Source organism: Misgurnus anguillicaudatus, chromosome 1 (assembly GCF_027580225.2).
Source record: "Misgurnus anguillicaudatus chromosome 1, ASM2758022v2, whole genome shotgun sequence".
Lineage (NCBI taxonomy): Eukaryota > Metazoa > Chordata > Actinopteri > Cypriniformes > Cobitidae > Misgurnus > Misgurnus anguillicaudatus.
This window is the reverse complement of record NC_073337.2, coordinates 30,900,547-30,928,332: the sequence shown is the minus strand read 5'-3', so window position 1 is coordinate 30,928,332 and position 27,786 is coordinate 30,900,547. Positions and strand designations below refer to the sequence as shown.

At 33.8% G+C, this 27,786-nt stretch overlaps 2 protein-coding genes and 1 long non-coding RNA gene across 5 annotated transcripts; 2 read left to right on the top strand and 1 right to left on the bottom strand.

Annotated features, from left to right (window-relative positions):
* The first annotated feature begins 138 nt into the window (after positions 1 to 138).
* LOC129431903 (putative C-type lectin domain family 20 member A) lies at positions 139 to 7,290 on the top strand. Its single transcript, XM_055190026.2, has 5 exons — positions 139 to 190; positions 2,385 to 2,747; positions 5,539 to 5,886; positions 6,604 to 6,689; positions 6,820 to 7,290. The coding sequence occupies exons 1-5, from the start codon at positions 157 to 159 to the stop codon at positions 6,952 to 6,954; spliced, it is 966 nt and encodes a 321-aa protein (XP_055046001.2). The 5' UTR covers positions 139 to 156; the 3' UTR covers positions 6,955 to 7,290.
* Positions 7,291 to 12,512: 5,222 nt separating this feature from the next.
* LOC129439741 (uncharacterized) lies at positions 12,513 to 21,422 on the top strand. Of its 3 annotated transcripts, none has more exons than XR_012370594.1 (17): positions 12,513 to 12,662; positions 13,058 to 13,121; positions 14,835 to 14,982; positions 16,925 to 16,975; positions 17,155 to 17,535; positions 18,213 to 18,314; positions 18,432 to 18,664; positions 18,741 to 18,919; positions 18,999 to 19,089; positions 19,178 to 19,525; positions 19,625 to 19,742; positions 19,855 to 19,946; positions 20,104 to 20,218; positions 20,351 to 20,446; positions 20,555 to 20,722; positions 20,800 to 20,984; positions 21,093 to 21,231. XR_012370594.1 is itself a non-coding variant. In XM_073869707.1 (17 exons), exons 1-17 carry the CDS (start codon positions 12,640 to 12,642, stop codon positions 21,299 to 21,301), a joined length of 2,586 nt encoding a protein of 861 aa, XP_073725808.1. In that variant the 5' UTR covers positions 12,554 to 12,639; the 3' UTR covers positions 21,302 to 21,422. The 3 variants fall into 3 exon arrangements, 2 of the variants coding, with proteins under 2 accessions (XP_073725808.1, XP_073725812.1); XM_073869707.1 differs by having other exon boundaries at positions 12,554 to 12,662; positions 20,817 to 20,984; positions 21,093 to 21,422; XM_073869711.1 differs by lacking the exon at positions 12,513 to 12,662 and adding an exon at positions 12,776 to 12,798 and having other exon boundaries at positions 20,817 to 20,984; positions 21,093 to 21,422.
* A 4,696-nt stretch (positions 21,423 to 26,118) lies between these two features.
* On the bottom strand, positions 26,119 to 27,762 carry LOC141364286 (uncharacterized). Its single transcript, XR_012370004.1, has 4 exons — positions 27,624 to 27,762; positions 27,069 to 27,136; positions 26,352 to 26,395; positions 26,119 to 26,264 (listed from the first exon to the last, which is right to left on the bottom strand). It is a non-coding gene; the product is annotated as an uncharacterized lncRNA (long non-coding RNA).
* Positions 27,763 to 27,786: the final 24 nt, after the last annotated feature.

Sequence of the window (27,786 nt, the reverse complement as noted above, 5' to 3'; positions counted from 1 at the left end):
ACTGCTTGTATTGTTTTATCTTGTATTTTATCTATTATTATATTTGCAAGCTTGTTCATTTTGACATGTCTGGCATGAATAAATTGATCAACTTTGTCAAATGATTTAATCTGTATTTTTTTAATTTTCTTTAGAATTCTTAAATATCTGTCTCCGATGGAAAAGCTGATGATTTTGCTGCTTCTCTCAGGTTAGTGTGAATTGATTTTAAACAGTTTTCTTTTTTTGTACAGTTTGCCTTTTTTAATTCATGTTTTTGTTAATGGATTTTCTTACACTGTAAAAAAAAATCTGTAGAAATTACAGTACTTGCAACTAGCTGCCAGTAATTTACTGTAGATTTGACATTTATGTTATTTACTGGAAACAGTTTGTTCAAAGTTAAATGAACATGAAACATTTTCAGTCTTTGTCTTCTACAGTAAGTTACTGGCAACCAGCTGCATAATTACAGCTAATTTTTTACAGTGTATGTTAACAAAGTAAGTACTTATGTTACAACCTTATTGTAAAGTGTTACCACATCATTAAATATGATTTATAAGCTCTTATTCTCGTGGGTTGAAAAAAGTCCACAAACACAGTCAAACATTTTAGGTTAGAATGTCTACTAGTTGCTCTCCTTATTTGTTGTAAAATATTTACTTAAAAACAAGTACTTAAAACTTATTCAGTTTTGCCAGTAATAATCAATATATTCAGGTGAATATATAAGTACATACACTGCCATGCTCTGTGATACTTTTTGAATGAACTGATATGTTTTTTTTTTTTTGTGGTAAATTAATTAAAACACAGACATAGCATGATATCTTATTATTATTTTATTTAAATGTATTTTAAAGCTTTTATATTAACATCACATTGGAACATTAGAAAAACGGGTTTAAAAGGGTTCAAATAAATCAAAATTGCAAAAATATACTTAGAGTATAATGTAATATTTTATACATACTTATACATTTTATATTTATACTTTATACAATTTGTAAAAACATTTGGCAAGGAACATGATGTTATTTGCTGTATGGGTTGTAAACTTAGAAATGTATTTGTTGTCGCTGAAATGTGAAATTTTGAAATATACAAAGGTTAAAACTAAATATATTTTCAGATTCATTTTTTTTTACATTGTGTTAAAAAAGGTCCTTGCACTGTCACGATAGTCTGTTTCTGAGTTTGTTGTTCACATGTTTTGTAGTGTTGAGAATGTGGCTACACTGCAAAAAAAATGACTTACTTACTTTCTTCTTGTTTTCAGTAAAAATATCTAAAAATTCTTATATTAGTTTTTAGACCAAAAATATCAAATTTAATTGACTTTGTGCATGAAACAAGCAAAAAAATCTGCCAATGGGGTCTGCAAAAAAAATCTTAAAATTTTTCTTTAACACCAAATTCAAGAAAAATTCAAGAAAAAAAGAAAATTGCTTACCCCATTGGCAGATTTGTTTGCTTGTTAAATCCACAAATTCACTTAAATTTGATTTTTTTTTTTTGTCTTAAATCTAGACTTATTTTCTTGGGTCGTTTTGCTCATCAAGAAAAGGCATCTTAATTTAAGAATTTTTTGATATTTTTTTACTGAAAACAAGACAAAAAATAATACGATTTTGTTTTTTTGAATTTTTTTTTTTTTTTTTGCAGTGTAATTGAAGATTTTTTTTCTTATTTTATTGGCAGATTGTTTGCTTGTTTTAAGCACTAATTTACTTAAAGTTTACTTTTTTTGTCTAAAAACTAGACTTATTTTCCCAGGTTATTTTGCTCATCAAGAAAATACATCTTAATTTAATAATTTTTAGAAAGTATTTTTTTGCAGGGAAGTGTTTTGAACGTCTGCTGTGTGTTAACTGTTATCATGAGTGTTGGTTGTTAAATTGGTTTTTGTATGTGCTTGGGGGTTAGTTTACTTAAAAATGACAAATTGCTGTAAATTTTTGCAGTACAGCTGAAACCGTGGTCATCAGGGGCCAGTTCTTAAACTAATCCCAGATCCAAAGATGTCTAATGAAGTTTTAAGAAACTGGAAATCTCCATTGAACAAAGCATGAAAATGTTTAAAACAGAAAGCGCATACAAGACCATTATCAAGAGTAGATTTTCTGGACTGCATCATTTTCATTCTAGTGCCACTGTATAAGCAGTAACTCACTTTTATGATATATGTGCCCTTTGTCTATGATAGAAGCTATATGCCAACCAAGGTGAGTTTGAAATGGGCAAAATGTGTTTGTGGGGTCTATACGGTCCTTTAGTGTCTTATGTTTCTACAATAACACAATGTTGTTAACACATAAAGAGCAACGTTTCCAGAGTAGAATGGAATAAAGTTAAGAGTTAATATGAGTATTTCTGAACACTCAACACTTTCCTTTCAACAGGACTCGGTCTATTCATCCAGAGCATCTCATGTCAGTATATTCTGATCAAGGAGAAGAAAACCTGGGATGATGCACAAGCTTACTGCAGACACAATCACATTGATCTGGCCACTGTTCAAGGAAATGAAGACCGGACAGAACTACAAGCTGCCGAGCCTGCATTGACTTCAGTGGCCTGGATTGGACTGTACAATGACATTAATGGCTGGCGGTGGTCTTATCAAGACGAGAATCCAACATTTACGGCTTGGAAGACTAGAAAGCCAAACAATGGCAATGGAAAACAGGAATGTGTTGCATTTGAGTTCAATGAATGGGTTGATGGAGTGTGCAGTGAACCGCTTACATTCTTGTGCTACGATGGTAAGAAATAATATCAACGCATGTCAACATTTCAATACTCATTCAATACTATTCAGGGACATCTTAGAAATTTCTACAAGTTCTTAATTTTAGAAAGACCATAGCGGTCTAATGATTCATGACATTAAAATGTAACTGCTGTATGAACATTTATATAGAAATTCAAAACCACCACCAAACCAAGCAAAATTTTGTTTACAAGACGTCTAATACAGCACAAACTTCTAGGTTAAACATTTGGGCTGTCAGTGAAAATGTAATAAATGTCTAAACATAACACAGAAATAAATGAACATAAATAAATAAAACCAAACAGCTTGTATTCACTGTTGACATCCGAATTTAAGTTTATTTTAACCTAGATGGTGAAATAACCTTCTTACGTAGTATTTTTATTTTGTTTTAAGTACAAATCTAAAATTCTTCTAAAAATTATGTAGGAAAATAAATTTATTTTTTAGACAAAAAATATACAATTTAAGTGAATGTGTGCTTAAAACAAGAAAAAAAATGGGGTAAGAAAATGGTTTCTTGAATTAAGTTTTTAAGAATAAAGTAAACTTATTTCAAGATTTTTTTGTTTCTTTTAAGCACAAATCCACTTATATTGTATATGTTTGTCTAAAAATAGAGTTTTATTTTTAGGTTATTTTGTTCATCAAGAAAATACATCTTTATGTGAAAATTTTTAGATATTTGTACTGTAAACAAGATAAAAATACTAAGTAAGAAAGTCATATTTTGCAGTGTATTGCTTGCTAGGATGCTCAATACACCTGCATATATTATAGTCAAGCCTTAATATGTCGATTTCACCACTAGAGGCCGCCATTAAAGAATAACACAATAACAAAAACAAAACTTAATGAAAGAGAGTTGAACAATGTGAGATGTTGTTTTCACTGTCCAGAGACGTATGCAATTCACTAATCATGTTCACAAAGTTTCAATACCTGCACGTTTAATCAAATTTTTTTATGTCATCATAATTAATTAGCAACTGCTTGTTAGTTGCTGTTTACATGTGTAACCGGTCCTAATCTGACCGCTGCTACAGTAGTAAACTCTGCGTTGTGTATGTATCAACAAAGGATTGGACAACAGGCAGCTCGGCTGAACCAGAGGTTTATTCACTGTGGATATTGAAACCGAAATATCATCAGCATCAGGCATGAAATTTATCTTGTGCATCTCCTCTCTCCAGCACACACAGAGCGAACTCAATCATGTCCAAAACATGTCAATATATATAGCATTTGAATTAACATAACATTTAACAAATTACATTAATGTGAATTGATAGCCAAATTACACATTCAATCACCCACATGAATGCTAACACCAGCATAAACATTTCTCAATGCATCACATTTGCTTTACTAAATTTAAGATTACAATAAATTAAACACAAATGTAAACAGATAAACAAAATACATTCACAAGACATACCTGTGGATATTGAAACCGAAATATCATCAGCATCAGGCATGAAATTTATCTTGTGCATCTCCTACACAAAATAAAACACATTAAAGGGCCTGCATTACCTAAAACACAGCCAACCCATCTAACATGCCTAATATATTTCTTGATGTATGCCATCCACACTTAAAATCAAGATTAAAACATTGTATGTCCCCTTATAACACATATTACTTGAACATTTCAACATATTTTTATATATTGTGCAAATTACTATTAACTTTAGAGACGAGCACAAAACCCTTACCTCTCTCCAGCACACACAGAGCGAACTGAAAAGCAGCGCCAAAACAGCGTCAACTATACACAGGGTAAGTGTCAAAATAAAAGTCCCCAACAAAATATTTCTCAAACTCTCAAATATTGCACAAATAACCAAAACATTAAACAAATAAATTAACAGAAGGATTTTAGCGTAAAATTAAAATGTTTACATTTCAAATAATTAAACCTGTTACACATGCATTGCAAAAAATGATTTTCAAGAAAAAAAAATCTTAGTATTTTTGTCTTGTTTTCAGTAAAAAATATCTAAAAATTCTTAAATTAGTTTTAAGACCAAAATATAAAATGTAAGTGATTTTATGCATAAAACAAGCAAAAAAAAAAAAATCTTGAACATTTTTCTTAAACACTAAATTCAAGAAAAAATTGCTTTCCCCATTGGCAGATTTTTTTGTCTTGTTTTAGGCACTACATCACTTAAATTTGATATGTTTGGTCTAAAAACTAGACTTATTTTCTTGGGTCGTTTTGCTCATCAAGAAAAAGTGTCTTAATTTAAGAATTTTTAGATTTTTTTTTTTTTTTTTTGCAGTGTGGCTTTAATTTTATAGTATTATTGTCTTGTTTTCAGTAAAAATATCTATATATAAAAAATATTTTCTTGATGAGCAAAAAGAGCCAGGAAAATAAGTCTAGTTTTTAGACAAAAAATAAACTTTAAGCAATAATAAAATAAGCACAAAAAAATCTGCCAATGGAATAAGAAAAATCTTCTTGAAATAAGCAGATTTTTTGCTTGTTTTAAGCACTTATTTACTTAAAGTTTATTTATTTTTTTTGACTAAAAACTAGAATATTTAGATATTTTTTCTGAAAACAAGACAAAAATACTAAGCAAGAAAGTCATTTTTTTGCAGTGCATGATTTTAAATGAACTTTTTACAGGTTTACGGTGCATTTTTAACATGTTTAGCTCTTAACATCTCCCTACGCATCCGCCACACTGCAGTGTTCATGTTATCAACCTTTCCAGAACTGATAAAACTTTCTGAAAAATTTACACAATGTGATTTTTTAATTCCAGAGAATCAAATGAATGCAAACAAGTTTGTTTTCATAAACACGTTGAAGAGTTGGCCTGAAGCTCAGAAATACTGCAGACAGCATCACACAGATCTGGCCACTGTTCACAATCAAGCAGAACATGACCAGCTGGTACGAATGAAGAATCCATACAAATACGCATGGCACGGCCTGTTTAGGCACTCGTGGAAGTGGTCAGATGGAAAACAAGTCAACACTTCTTTAATTAACTGGATGACCGGACAACCTAACGTGATTGGGCAGAACCGACCTTGTGTAAATATAAATCATAATGGTAGAATAAGTGATCAGTTCTGCTCAGATACCTTACCCTTCATTTGCTTGACCTGTAAGTCACTCTTAACTACTCATCTTACATAAAACATCACTATTACACGTTCCTCTAAGTGCTTTTGATGAGAAAGTGTTTTTAGTTTGTTTTTGACATTTGACCTTTGGGCCCATGATGGACACTACTGCACACTCAAGAATTGAGGAGCTGAACTATTTTAGGTTTTATAGGTTGTGGCTCTTAGGTGACTCAAATAGCATAATATTAAATAGCCCTCTCATCCATCACGTTTCAAATACTAATCTAAATTCATATTCCTAATAATATTTCCCAAAAGTGGAGATAACATGACATAGCTCCGCCTCTGCTTTGTGATGCAGATGCATGCTGGGAAATGGATATGCTGCAGTGGTGGGCGGTGACTTCTCTTCCGAGTAGGCAGGGTTGCAAAATATGTGTTCAGATTGTCATGTGTGGCTCGTCATGTCAAAACATGTTTGGTTAAGTTTTCACGATCTTGCCTAAATCCCTGGAAGAAGGGTCACCGCACGCTACCCATATGTTTGTATTCTTCCAAGATAAAAGCAGCTTTGCATATGATTGGCCTGAACTATTTTTCTTTTAAGGATCAGTTCTCAGAAGTTAAAACTTCATTGTGATTGTCGGTTGCTTGGTTGGAGAGATCCTGAAATATTCACATTCTGTATTATCTGTGTAACTTTTACATTTTTAATGTTGTTAACATAAATAATTACATCGTTTTAATTCTAACAGATGCAAAGCAACAAATTGTGAAAATTGAGATCAGATCTGATCAGAATCTAAATGACCCTGCGGTGTTGGATATTCTCTTACAGCGGGTAAGAAATGAACTGTTTGTGTGAAACTTGAATATGACTAAATATATAAAGAAGTATCCTAAAATGGAGCACTACTCTGATTGAACAATTTGTGTTGGCGCCATCATGATTAATTATTTCTGTTCTTTAGATAAAGACGAAACTGAAGGATCATGGGATAGAAGACACAAGATTGACATGGAGAGTGAAATTAGATGGAAATGTTTTCTCACCAAAACTTTATTGGAAAGATAGTGCTAAGACAAAGTATGTTAAGTGTAAATGATGCATTTCCATCACATAAAGGGGTAGTTAACCCCCCCCCCCAAAAAAAAAAAAAATGCTGTTATTTACTGACCCTCAGGCCATGCGACATGTTTTCTTTAGTAAAACAATAAAGCAGATATTTTGCAGAAACCCTCTGTGAGTCACATGTCCACCACTTTGAGAGCTCAAAAGCAGATATGAAGAGTTTGGTTCCAAAACGCAAGAAATCCATTTTGACAAATTTCGGTAAAAACGTGTTTTCTATACCAAGAAAGTGACAAGATGAAAACCACTATTTTCTGTTACAAACTTTCACATAGCATCTTTAGGTTATAATAACATAAAAAATTCAAATCCATACTTGATTTTCAAAGATTTATTGTAAAAACTGATTATTTTTTCCACAAAATGCAGTAAATCCATAAGTTTTTTTTCAAAATTCTATAAATCTATTGGATCAGTATAAATGTGCATTAATCTTTGCCTTTTAATTTTCATTTAGTTGACTAGTTGTACACACTGATAAAAAATAAACTTTAATGGCATTAATCAAAACACTTACTTTGTCGTATTAAGATCACTGTCATTGCTGCGGTTATACTTGAGGTTGTCGCTTAACATTTTTCACAGCGATCAGCTGTAAAATGTTTTGGTCCTGCTCGAATCTCGTTGACTTTGAGTAAAATAATGGAAAGTTTTTCATAAGATCCCTTGGGGTCATTGTGTTAGCACGAGAGAAACTTGATGCTGTCGAGAGAACAACAACTGTCTCCGAGTGCCTCTCACGTAAATTATTAGATGTTGATGGTTTACGTTTCTTTCCCGTCACAGAAAAGCACAGGTGGTTTTTGTTTGTTTGTTGATCACGAAGTACAAAGTAGATGAGAAAAACTAGGACTCTGTGTACTCAACGCGCCGCCATTGTTTGTTTACATTGCGTGGAATGGTGCGCTGTAATTTGTGGAGCGGATTTATTGCATTCTGTAAAAAAGGAGGAGTGGCATTTATTGCGTTTTGGGAAAAAAGGGATAAAAGATGACAGAATAACATGGCGGATATTGGATTTTGCATAAAATTAAAAATTTACTTTTAAATACTGACCTGATATAATACTGATTTTGGCAGTAACTCATTTTTTTTTTCAAAAATGGCATTTATTGCGTTTTGGAACCAAACTCTTCATATATACAATACAAAGTAATCCTTGTGACTCCTGGTGACATACTGAATTCTTGTGAAGTAAAGTAAAAATAAAGTTTTATTTACAACATTATTATCATTAATTATTTTGCTTTTCCCTTCGCCATACTTTCTTCATCCATATTTGAAGGCTTTACAAAAACATAAACAGGAAGTGGTATTGTGGCTTGTGGAGCCACAGGTGAGTTCATGAAAAACCTAGATGAAAAAATCTGATGACTCGAATCATGCAGCATGCTATTATCACATCTTTAGCAAGCAATAACACAAAGCAGAACGGTGGCTGCCAGATGGCACCAGGGGGCAGTTTTAGGACATTTTATGAAATGTATAAAAAAATCTGTAAAATTCTATAATGAACCTTTTGAGAAATTAAACTACAACCAGCAGCATTGTTTAATTGAATACATTTTAATTAAAACGTTAAATGTAAGATTATTTTTTGATATACAAAATAAGATTATTTTTGGGCCACAAAGGAATGCAGCCCACACAGCCCAATGAGGGCCTCTAGCTGAAAATAAAAGTTTAGGACCCCTGCAATTTTTACAGGTCTAGGAGTTGTTTGACATTTAATTTATTTATTTTAAATTAAAAACAGTGTACGCTTTTAAATATCCACATAATGGGCCTTATTGATAAAATGCTGCATAGAAAACATCCTAAATATGATCTAACGACCATTTCTTTAAAACATGCACCAGGGATGAAAATTAGGGTAAACTCGCTTCACTTACTGGCCACTGTGGCGTGTATATAAAAATAGTATAACATGACTGTTTCACCAGGACACTTTTAGAGGAGCCATGCCTTCAAAAAATTTGCCGTTACATTGTAGGTGTTAAGTGGTCTTCAGAGAAAACCTCTTAGGAGGAGCCAGTGGACAAAGAGGCGAAGGTCAAAAATGTTTTTTTAAAGAACAATGGAGAAAAGAAGACAGGGAGTCCAACGATTAGTTAGTTTATGATGGTCCTGTTAACACTGCATATTAATTTGGTTGTCACTTCAACTTTAAATGCTTAATCCGGTTTTGTACACACACAGTTCAGTAATTTACGGGTCTGACAAACACATTCTACAACCAAATTAACTCCCGCAAAAAGCAGGTAGTCACAATCACATTTACAGAAATTCTGCATAGTGTGTACATAACTGAACTGAACAACAGGTCATTAATAAAGGGTTAAACGTGCATCATGGACACAACAGGTCTCTCTACTAAGGCAGAGCCGATCCTCCCTATACGTAGGCTACGCGAGCTGCGTAGGGCCCCGCACCACTAGGGGGCCCCCTTGTTCTTAACTTCCTGCAGCGCTGCACAGACCAGCTGGCGAGTGACATCATTGGGCCGCGAGAGCCGTTTGAAATTATGCAGCTCCGCATGCGGTTGACGCGCCTACATGCAACTTCATTCGAATATGGTTTAAAGCTATCTGTCCGGAGCAGGAAAGGCAAGCCCAATGAATGTGAAGTAAAAAGATTAAGAACACATTAATGCTTTAAATTCCTATTTAGCCTTGATTAACACTGCAATTCAAATCCCTACATTCAGTTTTTGTTACACAATAATAATCAAAATATTTCATACTTGTTAAAAATAAACACATTTATTCCTGCAAGATGTTGTGTGACTCCTGTTAGCATTTTAAAACCATGCACATTAAAGGCGGACAATGTTTGAAAAACGCGTTGGAAAAGGAGACGGGCCGACTACCAAAACACACTTATAGCCAATCAAATCAAATCAAATACCGGGTTGCGTATGTGTGGGGCGGGTCTATCAACAGAAGGTCCAGATTCTATTGGGGTAGGGGCGTGTTTGTTTAGGTGATTTCAAATATCAACATTGGCTTTCAAACATCATGGACTCTACCTTTAAGTCTAATGTTTGCATATTTATAGAATTATTTATGTATTTTGGTATGTTTATCTGTGGAGTCTGATCATGACTTAGTTTTTAAACAAAATCTGTTGAGTAGTTTGTTATAGTTTATTTGACTTTATTTATTCTCTAATGTTCTACATCTCGTACATAAAATATTTGGCAGTAGACCTTCTTTTCTAAGTACTAATGTAACAGATTAAGGGTTTTTCAGACAACGTGTCAAAGGAAGTATTCTGATGAGTGTCACAGTAATGTAGGCTACATGTGGTAAAAATGTATAGCTATAAGATAATACGTGTTTTAGTTAACATTTTGTTCAGTGAATGTATTTTTATGAATGCGATGACAGGGCCCGAGTGTTTGCTGACTAGTGTTGCTAGATCTTGCACGGAAAAAACAGCAAACAAGAAAAATCGAATAATTAACCGAAATAAATCCAAATGCTTTATCTCAAAGATCAAAATAGCCATACTGGCATGTTCACTCTTTAATCACGAAAAACTTGATTGCTTCATGAGCCAAAAGCCATAAACGAGTAAGCACCAAAACGGTATATAAGTACAAAAAAACCTGGCAAGAGAACCTGGCAACACTGTGCTGTGAAGCAGCCTCACAAATGCGTGCAATACAAAACGACAAAATTGAGGTTTATTGCAAAACATAACGCTGTTAAATTGTTTAGGTCAAAGCTGTGAGTGATGAACACGCGAGAGATGACAGAACGTTGCTGTTGTTATCTCTTGTCAATCATCAGATTTTCGGGAGTGAGTCTTGTTCCGTACAGACATTAAAAGAAGATTTTGGGGATTCACTCCCGCATTTAAATGTGGTTGTCACCAGTGGTGTAGTGGTTCCTGGAGAAGTGGGTATGCTCTTAATTTGCCCTCGATTTTTTTAAAAACATCCCAGCAATAGATAAACGCCCTTTATTACAAACAGCATGTAAATAGTCTTGCAAATAGATCACCACAAAATGGACTAGTAGTATTTTCACATTGTCGCTTAATTTCTGATGTTCGACTTCTTAGATTAAGGATCACTATAAAATAAAAGCCACAAAAAGGTGCAGTTAAAAAAAAAAATAGGCCAACAGGCTCACAGACTATAGGAATAGACAACTAATTATGAATTGTGAGTACACTTTTTTTAGTCTGTTCATACATTAAAATTACGCAACTATTCTCTCACCTTGCACATAATGGTTTCTCTTGTAAACTATCTTTTGGAACGGCTGATATGCAACAGATAGTGTAGGCCAGATTATGCCAACATTTTTTAGAGGGACATTTTGCAAATATTGCAGGTAGCCCTAATACATTAATATATATATATATATATATATATATATATATATATATATATATATATATATATATATATATATATATATATATATATATATTAAAGGAATAGTCTACTCATTTTCAATATTAAAATATGTTATTACCTTAACTAAGAATTGTTGATACATCCCTCTATCATCTGTGTGTGTGCACGTAAGCGCTGGAGCCAGGGTCCGAAATTAACTTTTTGGCTCACCTGCCACGGGGACTGGTAGATGAAAAAATCCACCAGCCAAACACATTTTTTACCGGCCAGAATAATAAACAGCCTTTTTTGTCAAATGTACATTAATTTAATTTGCTGCATTCATGGCAGGGCTCGCAAAATTTCAAAATCCCTGGTAGCCCTTGGGCAGGCACTCTTCAGTTTTTGGTAGCCCAAAATGAATGCAAGTAGCCCGAATAAAAAATACAGTACTTTTAATGTAGAATATTAAGACAAAACATCTATCAAAACACAAATTTGTTGTTGTTTTGATGCTGTTGTTTTTTAAACAAACAAAAAGACTGGATTTCCAACCCAGTCTCCTGCTTCTGCGTATCTATACAACGAGTTTGCATTTTCGTTTGGCGTAGTATTTACACGCCAAAGTCACATTTTGCGTGCATATTGTACGCAAAACCCCTCCCGTTAACTTCCATTGATGTAGAATGCGTATGAATTGCACGCAGAACTGTAAATGGTTCACAACGTCATCATCATCATTGTCCCGCCCATTCAATCTTTTTTGAAAGATTGAACGATTATGCCGAAACAGAATATGCTACGTTTAGATCGCTTTTATTACAACTAGCTGTTGTACATTACATACTGTGACGAATCTTGAAACATCTAACATTATACACTGAGCTGTATCGGACGATTGTTTTTACAGTTTAATTCTAAACAATCCGTTTCAGACGCGGAAACAAAAGCTTTCCAGACGCTTTATTAATTCAAAGTTTAAACAGCTGTGCTGCTAGTAGTTAAATATGAAAGCTGTCTGGTTTGTTTAATTTGTTTACTGCTTTTTGGCTTGTGTTCTATATAATATATTAATAAAAATATTTATATATCTCCGTGCTGCTTCACTAATGTGATTGCTTTTGGAAGATTTAAAGTATAAACTTTATTAAATAATAATAATAAAACATCATTTTAGTACTTCGCTGCTTCAGGAACCGCCCACTCCCGCTTGGAAACCAATCAAATGTTAAAACATCTTTCGCGTCGTAATCATTGTCCCGCCCCCGGTAGTTCGCTCAACAACATCGAGACGTGCGTGCGTTGTCGAAGATGCCAAACATCAACATACAAAAGTAACGTTAAGTATTTAGCAAAAATGAGTTATTGTTTATCCATATTATTGTAAATGCGATACTAATAACTTTCGACCTCTAATGTGTGTCAATGCTGTCTGCATCAAGCGTTATTGGCTGAAGAGAGCATGCGCAAGTATGCCTACAGTTGTCAGGCGAATAATGTCTTTTAAAAAACATTTTTCATATAATGTATTAGGGTAACATTTATTTTAACGGTCAGCAGTGCGTAAGGATTGGATGCAACATATGTTTGATTACGTTTTAATAATATCACTATACTTTATGTCCGTGCCAGACATCACGTGTAGATCACAGATGTTTGTATTAATCAAATCAGTGTAACCAACTTGTTTTTATGTTGTCATTTTCCCCATTGTACTTTGTTCAAGCAGAATGTCCAGGGGCTCTTTAGAAGCAGCACTTCTTCTTGGAGATGTGTTTCTTGATCAGATACAGGTAACATGAGTAATATGGGGAGCCAATTCTGCCACACTCATAAACAAATAAATACACAAATAAACACACAAGGAAATGCAAAAAAACAAAAATACAGAAACAAACAAAGAAATATATATACATGGAAATGCAAAAAAACAAAAATAAATGAGCATTTATACCTGTATTTCTTTATTTATGTATAATTGTATTTTTTCACACTATTATTTATTTATTTGTTCATTTATTTATACATTTATTTATTTTTACTTTTATTTATTTTCACATTTATTTATGTATAAATGTATTTATGTCTACACGTATTTATTTATACATTTATATATTTATATATATATTTATTTCCACATTTATTTGTTTGTACATTTGTTTGTTTCTTCTTTTCTTCGTCTGTGTGCTGATGGGGGGGGCGTGTTTTGCCTCGGACTTGGCGGTCGATCTCTGGGTGCCGGTGCTGGGGCTTTGGGGCCGCGGTGGCACCTGGTGGTGTGAAAAGCGAACAAAGTTGCACATGGAGTGAATGACTTGGAGATGTGCAATATCCAAAACCTTATTTCAAGTTTTAAATCATTTTGTGTCACCATAACTGTGTATATATAGGGTCACTATACATAGCATACATACTGTACTCAGGGCATGGCCGTGGATCGCCATCCGGTCGTGATTTCTAAAAATGTCTTGGCACACATAAATATCAAAATGCACGTTTTCAACATATCTGATGACAGACCCTTGTAAGTGGACACTTTAATATGGAAACGCGTGAAATTATGCACTATTAATAACATTTAATGTAAATGCCCTGGAGCATACTGTCCACTTACAAGGGTCTGTCATCAGATATGTTGATAACGTGCATTTTGATATTTATGTGTGCCAAGACATTTTTAGAAATCACGACCGGATGGCGATTTACGGCCATGTACTGAGTACAGTATGTATGCTATGTATAGTGACCCTATATATACACAGTTATGGTGACACAAAATGATTTAAAACTTGAAATAAGGTTTTGGATATTACACATCTCCAAGTCATTCACTCCATGTGCAACTTTGTTCGCTTTTCACACCACCAGGTGTCACTGTGGCCTCAAAGCTTCAGCACTGGCACTCAGAGATTGATTGCTAAGTCTGAGGTAAAACACGCCCCCCTCATTAGCATACAGACGAAGAAAAGAAGAAATAAATAAATGTATAAATAAATAAATGTGGAAATAAATATATATAGAAATATATAAATGTATAAATAAATACCTATAGACATAAATACATTTATACATAAATAAATGTGAAAATAAATAAAAGTAAAAATAAATAAATGTATAAATAAATGAATAAATAAATAAATAATAGTGTGAAAAAATACAATTATACATAAATAAAGAAATACAGGTATAAATACTCATTTATTTTTGTTTTTTTACATTTCCATGTATATATATTTCTTTATTTATTTCTGTATTTTTATTTTTTAACATTTCCTTGTATATTTATTATGTATTTATTTATTTATGAATATGGCAGAATTGGCTCCCCATAGAGTAATTGTGTCTTGAGTGATCATGTTTATTTTTGACTTCTTTTTCTGTCAGTAATGTAAGCAATACTACGGTCTTATAGGCCAATATATTATTTATGAAAGTCAAGTATATTCTACTTAAATGCTAAGTAAAAAAACAATTATAAACCCTTAAATGTACTATTTGAAATTTAGAAAGTGGAAAAAAGTCAAGTTAAGAGGTCTAAGGCCCATCCCACGACTGTAAAGTGGAGGCAAAGGGACAGAGATGGGAATAGGGTAAGGCCGCTTCGAGGAAAAACAACAATAAAGCCAAAACTGAAAAGAAAGGCTCCTAACCAAGGTGAGACATTTGTGAATTTACAATTGTCATTTAAATTTGCTTTTATTTTCATTTGTGCTATATGTTTCCTCCTAGTTTGATAAATGTTTAGATATGTGTAGTCTGTTTAATTTTTTATGTACACTCATTTAGTGGGCATGCACACCAAGGCGTTTATGCCGGCATATGAAGAGTTTCGTTGCAAAATGAGATAAATCCATTTTTTTACATTTTTGTCAAAACATGTTTATTATTATGTTATCATGTTATTATTTTGTTTTATGGTGCTACTTGGCTGAATTTTTTAAGTTATGAAGGTTTAAATCAAAACAAACCAACTGCAGTTGCATTGAAATGAATTGGAATGCACAACCAAAAAACAAGATTTCTGAACAATTAAAAAAACGGTGGTTATCTCGTTTTGCAACGAAACACTTAATATGTTTTCAATTGTTTTCAATGGAAGCGCGGGGCTTTTCAAAAAGACAGCAGCTGGTGGGTTTTGTCCATGCTCTGCAGTTTTTCCAAGAGTTGAAAAATATTCAACTTTTGGTGATAAGTTCAGCTTGTCAGTTCTCACTTGGCCATCCAATCACAGTAGAGGTCAACTAATTGGTGCATCATACAACGACTAATAAACAAACCAGAAGTATCGCAGCAACCAAGCGCTCAGCTGATAAAAAGCTGGCAGTTGGCGTCCGCCTGCCGTTTTTTAGCCGTTTTTAAAAGCTTTGGTGTGCACACCCTCATAGATGGTTTCATGTTTTGTCTTGAAAATAACTTCCGGTCTGTGTTTGTTTATTGGTCTGGCTCTAAACTGACTTCTGGAACAAATACCTTGTTTAAAATAAAAATGTTTCAGTTTCTAAAAGATGAGGGCAGACAGCGTGAAGGGGGTTAGGCAGCCAATCTGTAGTTAACATATACATTAATTTTATTCAGTAACATTAGCTCAGTGTAATGGTTGATAAACTTCAGCTATGATTTGAACTAAGCTAATTTACTTGTTGTTTATTTTGCTTGTTATCAGAAAAAAATCTACATCTATAGGGAATCTGTTGTTATTAAAGGAACATGCCGACATTTTGGGATTTTAGCTTATTCACCATATCCCCCAGAGTTAGATAAGTGCATACGTACCCCTTTTATCTCCGTGCGTCCCTTAACTCTGCCTGACGCACCCTCCGCTGGCTTAGCTTAGCACAAAGACTGGAAGTAAATGGCTCCAGCTAGCAGACTGCTCCCAATAAGTGACAAAATAACACAAACATTTTCCTATTTATATGTTGTGATTTGTAGTCACATGTAAAAATAACAAGGTCATATGAGACACAGCCATCTTTTAACCATATACATACAGGGAACTATATTCTCAGAAGGCGAAGCACTGCTACTTGGTTGGAGTGATTTGCTCGCAGCACCCGTGAAGCCCCCTGGTGAGGAACAGAGAGTTCGGTCAGAGTTGTGCAAATCACTCTGACCAAGTAGCAGTGCTTCATCTTCTGAGAATATAGTTCCCAGTATGTATATTGTTAAAAGATGGCTGTGTCTCATATCACCTTGTTATTTATACACGCTGTGACTTTACAAAATCACAACATATAAAAAGGAAAATGTTTGCGTTATTTTGTCACTTATTGGGAGAAGTATGCTAGCTGGAGCCATTCACTTCCAGTCTTTCTGCTAAACTAAGCTAGCGGGGGCTGCGTCAGACAGAGTTACACCACGCACGGAGATGAAAAAGGTATGTATGGACTTATCTAACTCTGGGGGATACGGTGAATAAGCTAAAATCCCAAAATGTCAACGTGTTCCTTTAATTTTATTAATTATGCAGAAGTCTACCAAAGGTTAAGTTTGGGCCACAATAGCGGTTTGTTTGTTATTGCTGCTGAAACTGTCCATAGAAACGGATATAAAGAACCCACAAATGCTTATTTTTCATATTTTATTTTGTTTAAAGCTCCTACCAGTTTGCCCATCCAAGAGGAATTTATCTATCAAGCAGAAACTGGTAACTTTTCACTATACAGTAGTTATGCGGAATGGCAGTGGATTAATAGAGTTTTAAGTACCATTCTGCCAGCTGCAACATACTTAATTGCATAATTTTATACATTTTTTATAAATCTCCATAAAACTGATTATATTGTTTACTCACTTGTGTACTGACTGGTTTCTTTTTCAATGAAGCCTCACTTATTGAAGAATTGGAGCAAATCCTTAATGATGAATGTGATCAGCCTGAAGAGGTGTCTTTGGCAATAACCTGGCAAAAGCGGCAATCCCTAAGCCATGAGAGATGGCAGATTGCAAGGGAGTCCATGGTTAGGAATCTTTTGGCAGCTGAATACGTTCAGGAATGTGTCTGCCAGCACTGTCTGTCTACTGAGGCTATTGTACGGTGCAGGGACTGTCTACCTAGGCAGTATCTATGCACCATTTGTGATGGAGATGTCCATCAGCATCTACCTCTCCATAACAGGGAGTCTATGGTCCATGGGTTTTTTAAGCCACTGTGTCCAACCACTGGAGTGAAGAGACATTCTGAGACATACGAGTTCTCTGAACAGGGTATGCTTTTCACTATCTTTTCAATTTCAGTTTGTACAATTTAAATGGCTGTTCATTGGTGTAACCATTATTAATACATTTAATAAATATATTAAAGGTATAGCGGAGGATTTTTTCGAATTTTAAAAAAGAACCGCCTTCTCCACGTTTTTAAAAAATACAATTGCGAAACAATCCTGATTGACAACTAGGAGGACCAATAGTCTTAATGATCCACCCGGAAAAAGAAAATCCTCCGCAATACCTTTTAAAGGGGTCATATCGTGAAAATGTTAGCATTGCCACTTTGTAGGTGTGAGCAAAAATAGGTCATTGAAATTTGGCTTTCTTTATGATGTCATAAGGATATCTTATTAGAATAATACCGCCCCCTTAATGTACACTATCCAACCACAGCACTGCTATTTAGTGCAGAGAGAAAGAAAGAAAGAAAAGATAATTCACAGCACAATTGAGTTTGAATTGCATCAAACCACCATCATTGTGATTAGTGTTTGCACTTCATCAGCTCATTTGCATTTTAAAAGACACACCCAAAACGACACATTTTTGCTCAGACCTACAAGGTGGCAATGCTAACATTTTCACGATATGACCCCTTTAAGTTATATATTTAATTTACTTGTTTATGAATCCTTCACTGAGGAGTTTGCTATTAACATTGTTTTGCTTTTTAGTCCGATATCTTCCGCTGCTTTTGCCACAGAAAATCTGTGCCTGTTCAGAAAGTTCTTGCAGAGTAATCAGTGGCAAGCCTATTATCCTTATTAATTTAAATGGTAAGATGTAGTTTCTTTCTGTTTATGAAAACAACACATTAGGTTTATTACAGGAAAACTTGCATGTAATATCTGTGATTAGAAATTTATAAAGCTGTTGTGATCACATTTTAATAGGACGGTACAATCTCACCCTTCCATCACTGGAGTGTTTAAGCTGCGGGAAAACCTGGGCAGTGGGACTCAGTAATCTCCTCAAGTCTGGTTACTGGCCAGCCTCTATACATTTTGAGACTGTGTATGAGGCTGGCCTTTTTAGGTCTTTTCTGGACTTAAAACTTTTTGCTCCAGGTCTTTCACGTCAAGCATTCCTTGGAATGCTTGACCGAAGAACGGAGTACAATGGCAGGGTAAACACTGTTAAATCTATATTGTTAACATGTTAGCATGCATTAAAGTGATTGATTGGTTTGGTTATTTCAACAGAGTGGTAAAATATGTGGAGACACATTCCAGAAAAGCTTTCTGGAGTGGACCTTTGCCCAGCATGAGGTTGAGATGCTTTGTGGTGTCCAGCCTTTTAAATGTCCCGCCTGCAGTCCATCCATGCATGCAGTGTCAGTGGATGGTAACAGGAAACTGTACAGGTTCCATAATGCGAAAGGGTATGGGTTTTTTTTTCATTTTTGGTACATTTTATTGTACTTTAATGTTTGTCATGTTTTCCTTTTTTATAAAATTAAGGACAGAGAAGGGCTACTTCGATGGCGAATTTATAATGAAAGATGGTGATGTTTCCTCCTTTGTGGAATATGTTCATGAAAAGACCAAGCATGTAATAACTCTTTACTCATTGTCATTTGTATATTCTAATCCAACTGCCATTATTGACATAATAATCATTTGAATGCAATGTCTTGTAGGCCACAGGTAAAGGGGTTTGTGGCTCCTCTCAGTGGACAGCAGCCAAGGAGTCTGCAAAAAAGTCAACATCAAAGATTGATGAGGAAGGCCTTGAGATTGCTGTGTGCCGACATGGAGGACTTTTAAAAGCCCTAAACATGTTCAGAGGGGAAATTTTTGCCTATCCCCTGTTTCTTCAAAATGCCCTCTCAAAAGAAAATGTGACATTCTTCTGCTCAGATGTTGCCTGCAAGTACTGGCCATACCTAAAGAGAGTGGTTGGACACTGTCCGGAGCTAAGGCCTTTATTAAGTATGCACCCACTATTATCAGTTATGCATGCCAAAGCACATGAGTGGAGTTGTGAGGTAAGATTCTTTTGTTACATATTTTTATGCTATGGACATGCACAACAGCCATTGTTTTTTTGTTTTGTTTTGTTGTTGTTGTTGTTGTTGTTTTTGTAGATAAAATGGTCCGGGAAAAACCAAGAGGGAGCTGGTCTTACAATTGGAGAAGAGGTGGAGCAAGTCAACTCCTTCCTGTCAAGAGCTGCAATCTGCACTAAATACATGTCCAAAGCTGGTGAATATCTTTAAGTACTACTTTTAACCTATAGTTATTTCTAAATATTAATGAATTCTGACTAACATTGTTTATTTACTTTGACCAACTATCTACAACTCTATAATAAAAGCACGTTCAGACATGCTTACAGTTCTTGCTTCTGCATGGAACAAACGGAAATCTGAAAATCTGGCAAAATATTTGTCCCAGAGATACATTAAGGTATTTTACTGATGCAAATGTCAACCTATTATACAACCTATGTATTAAACAAAAAGAACAATTTTACGTACATTTGAGCAATTATGTCTATGGCATACATTGTTAAACTATAAACCTTTATTATCAAATTAATTTATAGTATTTGATATGTATTTAGACAGCCGAAAGGCTGAAAGTGGAAAGAGAGAGTTGTGCAAGTCTGCAGGCTGAGCTAAATATCAGTGATGATGAAATTCAGCAGTGGGTCAGTGACGTCCAACAGTGGGCTGCAGGTAATAAATACATTTTGAAGGACCTGTTTTATAGTTCTTATGCAATAACATTTTTTGATTTATAAAAGTTGTACACTGTCCAAGTCAAGTTGGCAGAATTTATCTAATTTGCAAGGCTAATTTGTGATGTAGGATCAAGTGCAAAAGATGACGCTGGACTTGAGGGCAGAATTCGAGGCCTTTATCTCAGCATAAAGCAGAGAAAAAATAATCTGTACCATAAGACAGGTCAGATAAAATGATTATGTAATGTACTGTATAAAATGTACTTCAGTAATTCCCGCTAAGGAATGGACTTGAATGCTGTTGTATTTATGTATGTTGTTGATTTATTAGATAGCAACAAAAGAAGGCACAAAATGAGGAGAAGAATGAATGAAGACAAGTCAACCTTGGCAGCTGCCATTAAGGACTTCAATGAACAGTCAACCCACCAGCTTCCTTCTGTGGATGAACTGCTTGCAGCTGATAATTTCCAATGGCCATGGGAATGCCCTGACACTAGTAATTAACCTACTATTCTCAGTGTATTTGATAAATATAGCTTGATGTTAATGCAGTGTTTAAAATGGCATTTTAAGACCTTCAACAATTACAGGTAACGGCAACCTCTCAACCAAGAAGGTGGTCTTTGACCGGTTCATGTTGCTTTCCCGACTGAAGGAGGAAGAGCAGATCATAGTGATGGAGGTCAAGCAACACTGGCAATCTTTAAAGGAGGCTGAAAGTTCACTGAGGGATCTTTCTCTAGAAATACAAAATAACAGTAAGTTGCCATAATAAAATTCAATAACCAATGCATTGCTTTATATTGAATAATAAGGACTAAATAGGGATTGATCATCTTTAATGTTTTCATTTCTTTTTTGTGTAGACTGTGACAGTGATCAAGAGAGCTCCAGTGGACTACTGTGCCTTCTCAAGAGAAAACTGGAAGACCTTCATTTTCTGCAAAATAATGCTAGGATGTTATACCGACAGTGTGTTCTGGGACAGGCTTCAGACAGCATTTTATTTGATAACATTTCTGATGAAGAAACTGAGGCAATAAACTACAGCTCAGATGACAGTGATGAGGGCTAAACCTGCACATGTAGAGTGATCAGACAAATATTACAGGGATAGTTCACCCAAAAACAAAAATTCTGTCATCATTTACTCACTCTCATGTTGTTAGAAACCTGTATAAATTTCTTTGTTCTGATGAACACGACTGAAGATATTTTAAGCAATGTTCGTAATCAAACCGTTCGTGAGCCCCATTCACTTCCATAGTTGGAAAAAAGAATTCTATGGAAGTGAATGGGGCTCACGAACTGTTTGATTACAAACATTCCTCAAAATATCTTCAGTCGTGTTCAGCAGAACAAAGAAATTTATACAGGTTTCTGGCAACATGGGAGTGAGTAGATGATGGCGGAGTTTAGAGTTTTTGGGTGAACTATCCCTTTAAATAACTATTTTATAAGCTGCTATTTTTCACTTTGAGAAACATATTAACATATGTGTTAAATATTTCCACATCCTAATGGGAAATAATAATAAATACATATATGTACATATATGTTATGAATAGTATTTTTAAATCTCTTTAGTGTGTTTGAGACTCTTTACCTGTGTTTCACTGCAAGCATTTCATCCCAAGCATAGTACAACAAATGCACTGAATGCATGTTCTTCCCAACTGTAAGCTAAATAAAATACATGTATAGTCCCAGTCTTGTCTTTAACTCAGTTCAGGCAGGTTGTGCATGTAGTGTGCATGTGTCACAGATCAGCCAGGTTCCTCACCAGATCACTCACCTGAATTTTTATTCCGTAGCTGATCAGATTCACCCTTTAAAAGCCATCCACAGGCACACGTTCACTGTCCGGTCCCATCGCTTCATGCTGTTTGTATATTGTGTGGATTAACCTGACTCTCTCTCTCTCCCCTTTAGAGGATTCTATTTCATCGTCATCTGTGTTTAGGAGTACTTTGGATTCTCGGATTACATCGGCTGGCGCTGGAGTGTTCTTGTGTGCCTCTGGATACCTGGAGTGCCTCAACTCATCATTACACATTTACCATATCTCTCAATAAACTTTTAATTCTGTTTTACATCTGTCTCCGTTGTCTTCTGTCACTGACAGCAGAGAAATCTGCAGTATATTCTATTTTGACTAATACATACAATTCAGCTGAATAAATACTATAAAATAGTATTAAATAACATACATTAAAATTATGTAAAAATTGAATGTTAGGTAATAGAGCAAGTCCCTGTATATAGGTCCCTGTATATAGTTGTCTTGTCCCACCGCCTTCTATGATTAATACTTTGGGTTAGGATTAGAGTTGTCCTAATGTATAAAAAAGAAAATGTAAAACTTCACTCAGAAAGTGGCCGATTTTATTTATGTTTATAAATATAACAATAATTTAAAATAAGTATATTGGTTAAGAGATTTTTTTTATGGTGTATGCTATAATCAATTAATGTTTAATTAATATTGTTAAGACCAGTTCATTTGAATTATTACTGATTTATATTAGAGTTAATAAATTGTTAAATACAATGACACTCTTTCTTTGATCCTTTTGACTGGAAGAATGTGAAGGCGTGAGATATGTATCACAAGCAGGACCCCACGCTGGATAAGGATAGTGGAGCTTCTCTTTTATCAAACCCATTCTCTGGCATCTTGAATCACTTAGAAATTATTGATAAATCTTACCTTTGGCAGGTTGGACAGCTACACACATACATACATAGTCTTTTATAGAGTTTACTACAAGCTTTAGAATTGTTTTCATTATTTTGTGGAGGATTCAGAGTGAGTTTAAAACTGATAGGGACAGTTTCCCAGACAGGGTTTATCCTTGTCCCACACTAAAAAGCATGTTTAAGGTGCCTTAATTTAAAAACATCCAACATATATCAGTAGGCGATCATTGTTTTGTCTCAAGATGCACACTAGTATTGTTTTTTGTAAGGTATGTTTTTAAACATGATATATGCTATGCTTATATAATACATAATCCCCTGTGGCCGGTTGCATAAAACTTTAATACTAGTCTTAAAAGTTAGTCATGAATTTTTTTCTTCAAGACTGATCATAACTCTTTTAAGTATGTTGCATAGAAAGGTAGATTGGTCTAATTTAAATCCAAATAATAAGACTAATTAGCCCTAACTAATTGCTAGTTAGTCAGAATCATTCCTAAGACACAGTCTTAACGTCATGACTATGTTTATGAAACCGGCCACTGGTTTCACAGACAAGGTTTAAGGATAGTCCTAGACTAAAACACACGTTTGGCAGTGTCAACTGAAAACAACTTGCACTGACAGATCTTAAAATATCCCAGTGGCATTGATTTGTTCTTAAGATAAACGCCATCTTTTTTCTAAGACAATTGTTTATAAAAGATGCATCTTAATTTAACTAAGGCCTAGTCTTGGCTTTAGCTAAGCCTTGTCTTAGGCCAATATATCCTAATATAACTAGCCCTAGTCTTGGATTAATCTAAACCTTGGCTGGGAAACGTGGCCCAGGGTGTTTATTGGACTCCAACCACTATTCCTGGAGGGCACATGTCCTGCAGATTTCAGCTACAACCCCAGTCAAACACACATGAACCTGCTAATCAAGTTGTTCAGGGCTACCTAAAAATTAGAGGCAGGCATGTTGGAGTAGGGTTGGAGCTAAAATATTTAGGACAGGTGACCTCCACTGCCTCAGTTTTTTTTATCTGAGACTGAAAACATATTACAGCATGGCAAATAAATAAAACTGCCTCCAAGACACTCTTTGGGGAAGTTTTCCAGACAGGGTTTACAGTCCCTTACAAAAAACCCACATGGATTTCACGTTTTTTTAATGTGAACAACATCAATTTCACATGTGAAATGTGTGTTTTTGGTCATTTTTGTGTGAATCCCATGTGACGTGCATGTGCATAATGTGGTGACAATTTTTTACATGTAATCACATGTGGACAACATGTCCCCTCATGTGATCCACTAATTTCACATGTGATCACATTGGTCTCACATGTGTTTCACGTGGGATTCACACTAAATATCCAAAAAATACACGTTTCACATGTGAAATTCATGTTACTTTTCTGTAAGGGTTAATCCAGGACTAGGCCTACAAACATACCTTACTATAACAGTAGTGGTTTGCATTTTGAGACAAAACAATGGCACTGATCTATGCTAAGATTTAATGATTTAAATTAAGGCAGCTCACACATACAGTTAAGTCTGGGCTATATAAGCCCTGTCTGGAAAACCGCCCTATTATGTTGCCCACTACTTTTGGTGCTGACATTACATAGGCCTACCCTACATCTTTACTCTATCTGCATTGCAAGGTCTTGTGTAGTGCAATTATCTGTGACATAGAAAGCTTTTCATTTTTCATCTGCATTTATTACCATACAATTCTCTTGAATCTTAACACACACACAAAAAAGTTTGCTCAAAAGGGATGTGTAGGCATCATTATTTGTTAAAAACATCTGTTTTGTATTATTAAAAGCATTGTTTGACTATACAAGGGTTATATTTGACAATTCTACTATGGTTTTACTAAATATCCATGAATGCAGAAGTGTTACTCAACTCACTCACTAGGTACATTTAGAAGGATGGTTTTCTATGTTATAGTGTGTAAATAGACTAATTCACTGTATGTATGTATGTATGTATATATATATGTATATATATATATATGTATGTATATATATATGTGTATATATATATATATATGTGTGTGTATATATATATATATATATGTGTGTATATATATATATATGTGTGTATATATATATATGTATGTATATATATATATATATGTATGTATATATATATATATATATATGTATATATATATATATATATATATATGTATGTATATATATATATATATGTATGTATATATATATATATATATATATATATATATATATGTATGTATATATATATATGTATGTATATATATATATATGTATATATATATGTATGTATGTATGTATATGTATATATGTATATGTATATATATATATGTATATGTATATATATATATATATATATATGTATATATATATATGTATATATATATATGTGTATATGTATATATATGTATATATATATATATATATATATGTATATATATATATATATATATATGTATATATATATATATATATATATATATATGTATATATATATATATATATATGTATATATATATATATATATATATATATATATATATGTATATATATATATATATATATATATATATATATATATATATATATATGTATATATATATATATATATATATATATGTATATATATATATGTATATATATATATATATATATATATATGTATATATATATATATATATATATATAATACTGTATACACACACAAAAGGCTTGTATTAAACAGTTACTATGCAAGTCTACAAATGACTTCACACTTCCTTGAGACATTCGTAGTAGGTGGTTTTCCCATTGTTGCTGTTGGTTTCCTCTGGGCGCAGAAGTCTTCTCACTCCAAAAACATGCAAGTATGGTTATTCAGAAACTATTGGCTATTATTCTGTGTCATCATTGTGACAGACTGGTCACCTCTTCTGACCTTAGGTAGCTGAAATAAGCTCCAGCATCTAGATATTTAAAGGTATTGCGGAGGATTTTCTTTTTCCGTGTAGATCAAGAAGACTATTGGTCCTCCTAGTTGTCAATCAGGAGTGTTGCGCAATTGCATTTTTTTAAAAAGTGGAGAAGGCGGTTCTTTTCTAAAATTCGAGAAAATCCTCCGCTACACCTTTAAAATATAAAAACTTGGTGTTTTTTATAGTTAAAAGATGTAAATGAAAGACAAAGTTGCACATAGTAAAATTTTAAACCTTTATTTGTTTACTAGAAATAAAAACGGTGGAAAAAACCCATCATGTACCAGTAATGTACTGTAGTTAACACTGAGTGAGGGTAATTTGAACATGATCTTCAGGCTCCCAGGTGGGCGGCCATGTCTTCTTACTGGGAAAAAAATTGTAAAAAAATTACAACAATTAATAACTAATAAGAGTACAGTGGTGAATTAAATTGGCATGTAGGTTTATTTACCAGGATGGACATGGCTGCCAATGCACCAAAACCTCCTTACGTCCCTGTGAATTAGGTAAGAAAACAGAGCCAATTACAAAAATAACTTTACAATTTCCATCTCTACACATCATTACATCATCACTACATTTTCAAAGCATTTAACATAACTCAAAAATTTTGTCTCAAGATGCACACCAGTATTGTTTCTTTTAAGGTATGTTTGTTAAAACTACTTAATATACGCCTTAATATAACTATAATATAACTATAACCTATTTCTGGATTAATCTAAACTCTTTCCAGGACAGCAGCCCTACATGTTATATAGTTAGCTTATGATATATTCACAGTACACCGTAAAAGCCATTATTATATCAATTTACAATTCTTCACTGGTGTGTGCTCTTCAAACTCATGCTCTTTTGCACATACTGTAATGAGTCCAATGCCATGCACTTAGGACTAAGCAATTAAGAAGTCCATTCTAGATGTAAATTTAGCAATAAAGTACCCTTCACACTAGCATGCATTATATGTGGAGTTTTTAACATTACAACAGAGCCAGATATTTTATCCTAAGTTTATTATTACAGAAATTATGCTAAGAATGATCCAAAAACATAAATACTTTACTTTTTTATTAGGAATTATATAAATTAATTTACTGTACATAAAAAGGTCACCAGTATTATGGAACAAAACATTAACAGACTGTATATACTGATTAATTCAAACCTTTCTGACACGCCTTTTTGAAAAAGATTCCACAGGAAATACGTCCAGAGCCTCATGAAATTGACATTCTGAAATTGACAAAAGTAACATTTGGTTAGAAATTAATTGCTCAATTAGTAAATAAAGTGAATGGAGAATGTCTAAAAGTTCAAATGTAAAATAATCTTTAAACATTAAAAAACATTTAAATCTAAATAACAAATATAAACATCAATAGTATAAGAACTTTCCAAATGGATTACATGCAACAGTTAAAGGGATAGTTCACCCATTTCATCATTTACTCACCCTCAAAATATCTTCCTTTGTGTTCAGCAGAACAACGAATTGTATACAGGTTTGTAACAACATGAGGGTGAGTAAATGATGACAGAATTTTTGGGTGAACTATCCCTTAAGCAGTGCTAAGGAGCTAAACCACTGGTCTCAAACTCAGTACCTGGAGGGCCACAGCTCTACAGTTTTGCTCCAACTCTCATCAAACATACCTGATGCAATTAATCAAAGTCTTTTTCTTAATTGTTACTAATAACTATATTGTATAACATTAAATACCTGTGTCCATCTTTTTTCTCCGCTTTCTTTTTGCAACCATGTTGACAGCTGATTTGCTGTAAAGAAAGTAAAAAGTTTTTAGCATTAGTTCAAGTGTATGTCAAAGAACAGTTTTCACTGAGCCCAAGTTCAAATTTTTATTCTAATGGTTTTACCCAAAGTA

Bases quoted from the DNA above. Each gene is read 5' to 3' on its own strand.
- LOC129431903 (XM_055190026.2), top strand. From the start codon at position 157: ATGGAAAAGCTGATGATTTTGCTGCTTCTCTCAG. The intron at 2,748-5,538 runs GTAAGAAATAAT...TTTTAATTCCAG, and splicing joins TACATTCTTGTGCTACGATG to AGAATCAAATGAATGCAAAC. The intron at 5,887-6,603 runs GTAAGTCACTCT...TAATTCTAACAG, and splicing joins ACCCTTCATTTGCTTGACCT to ATGCAAAGCAACAAATTGTG.
- LOC129439741 (XM_073869707.1), top strand. From the start codon at position 12,640: ATGCCAAACATCAACATACAAAA. The intron at 17,536-18,212 runs GTATGCTTTTCA...TTTGCTTTTTAG, and splicing joins ATACGAGTTCTCTGAACAGG to TCCGATATCTTCCGCTGCTT. The intron at 18,665-18,740 runs GTAAACACTGTT...TTATTTCAACAG, and splicing joins GAACGGAGTACAATGGCAGG to AGTGGTAAAATATGTGGAGA.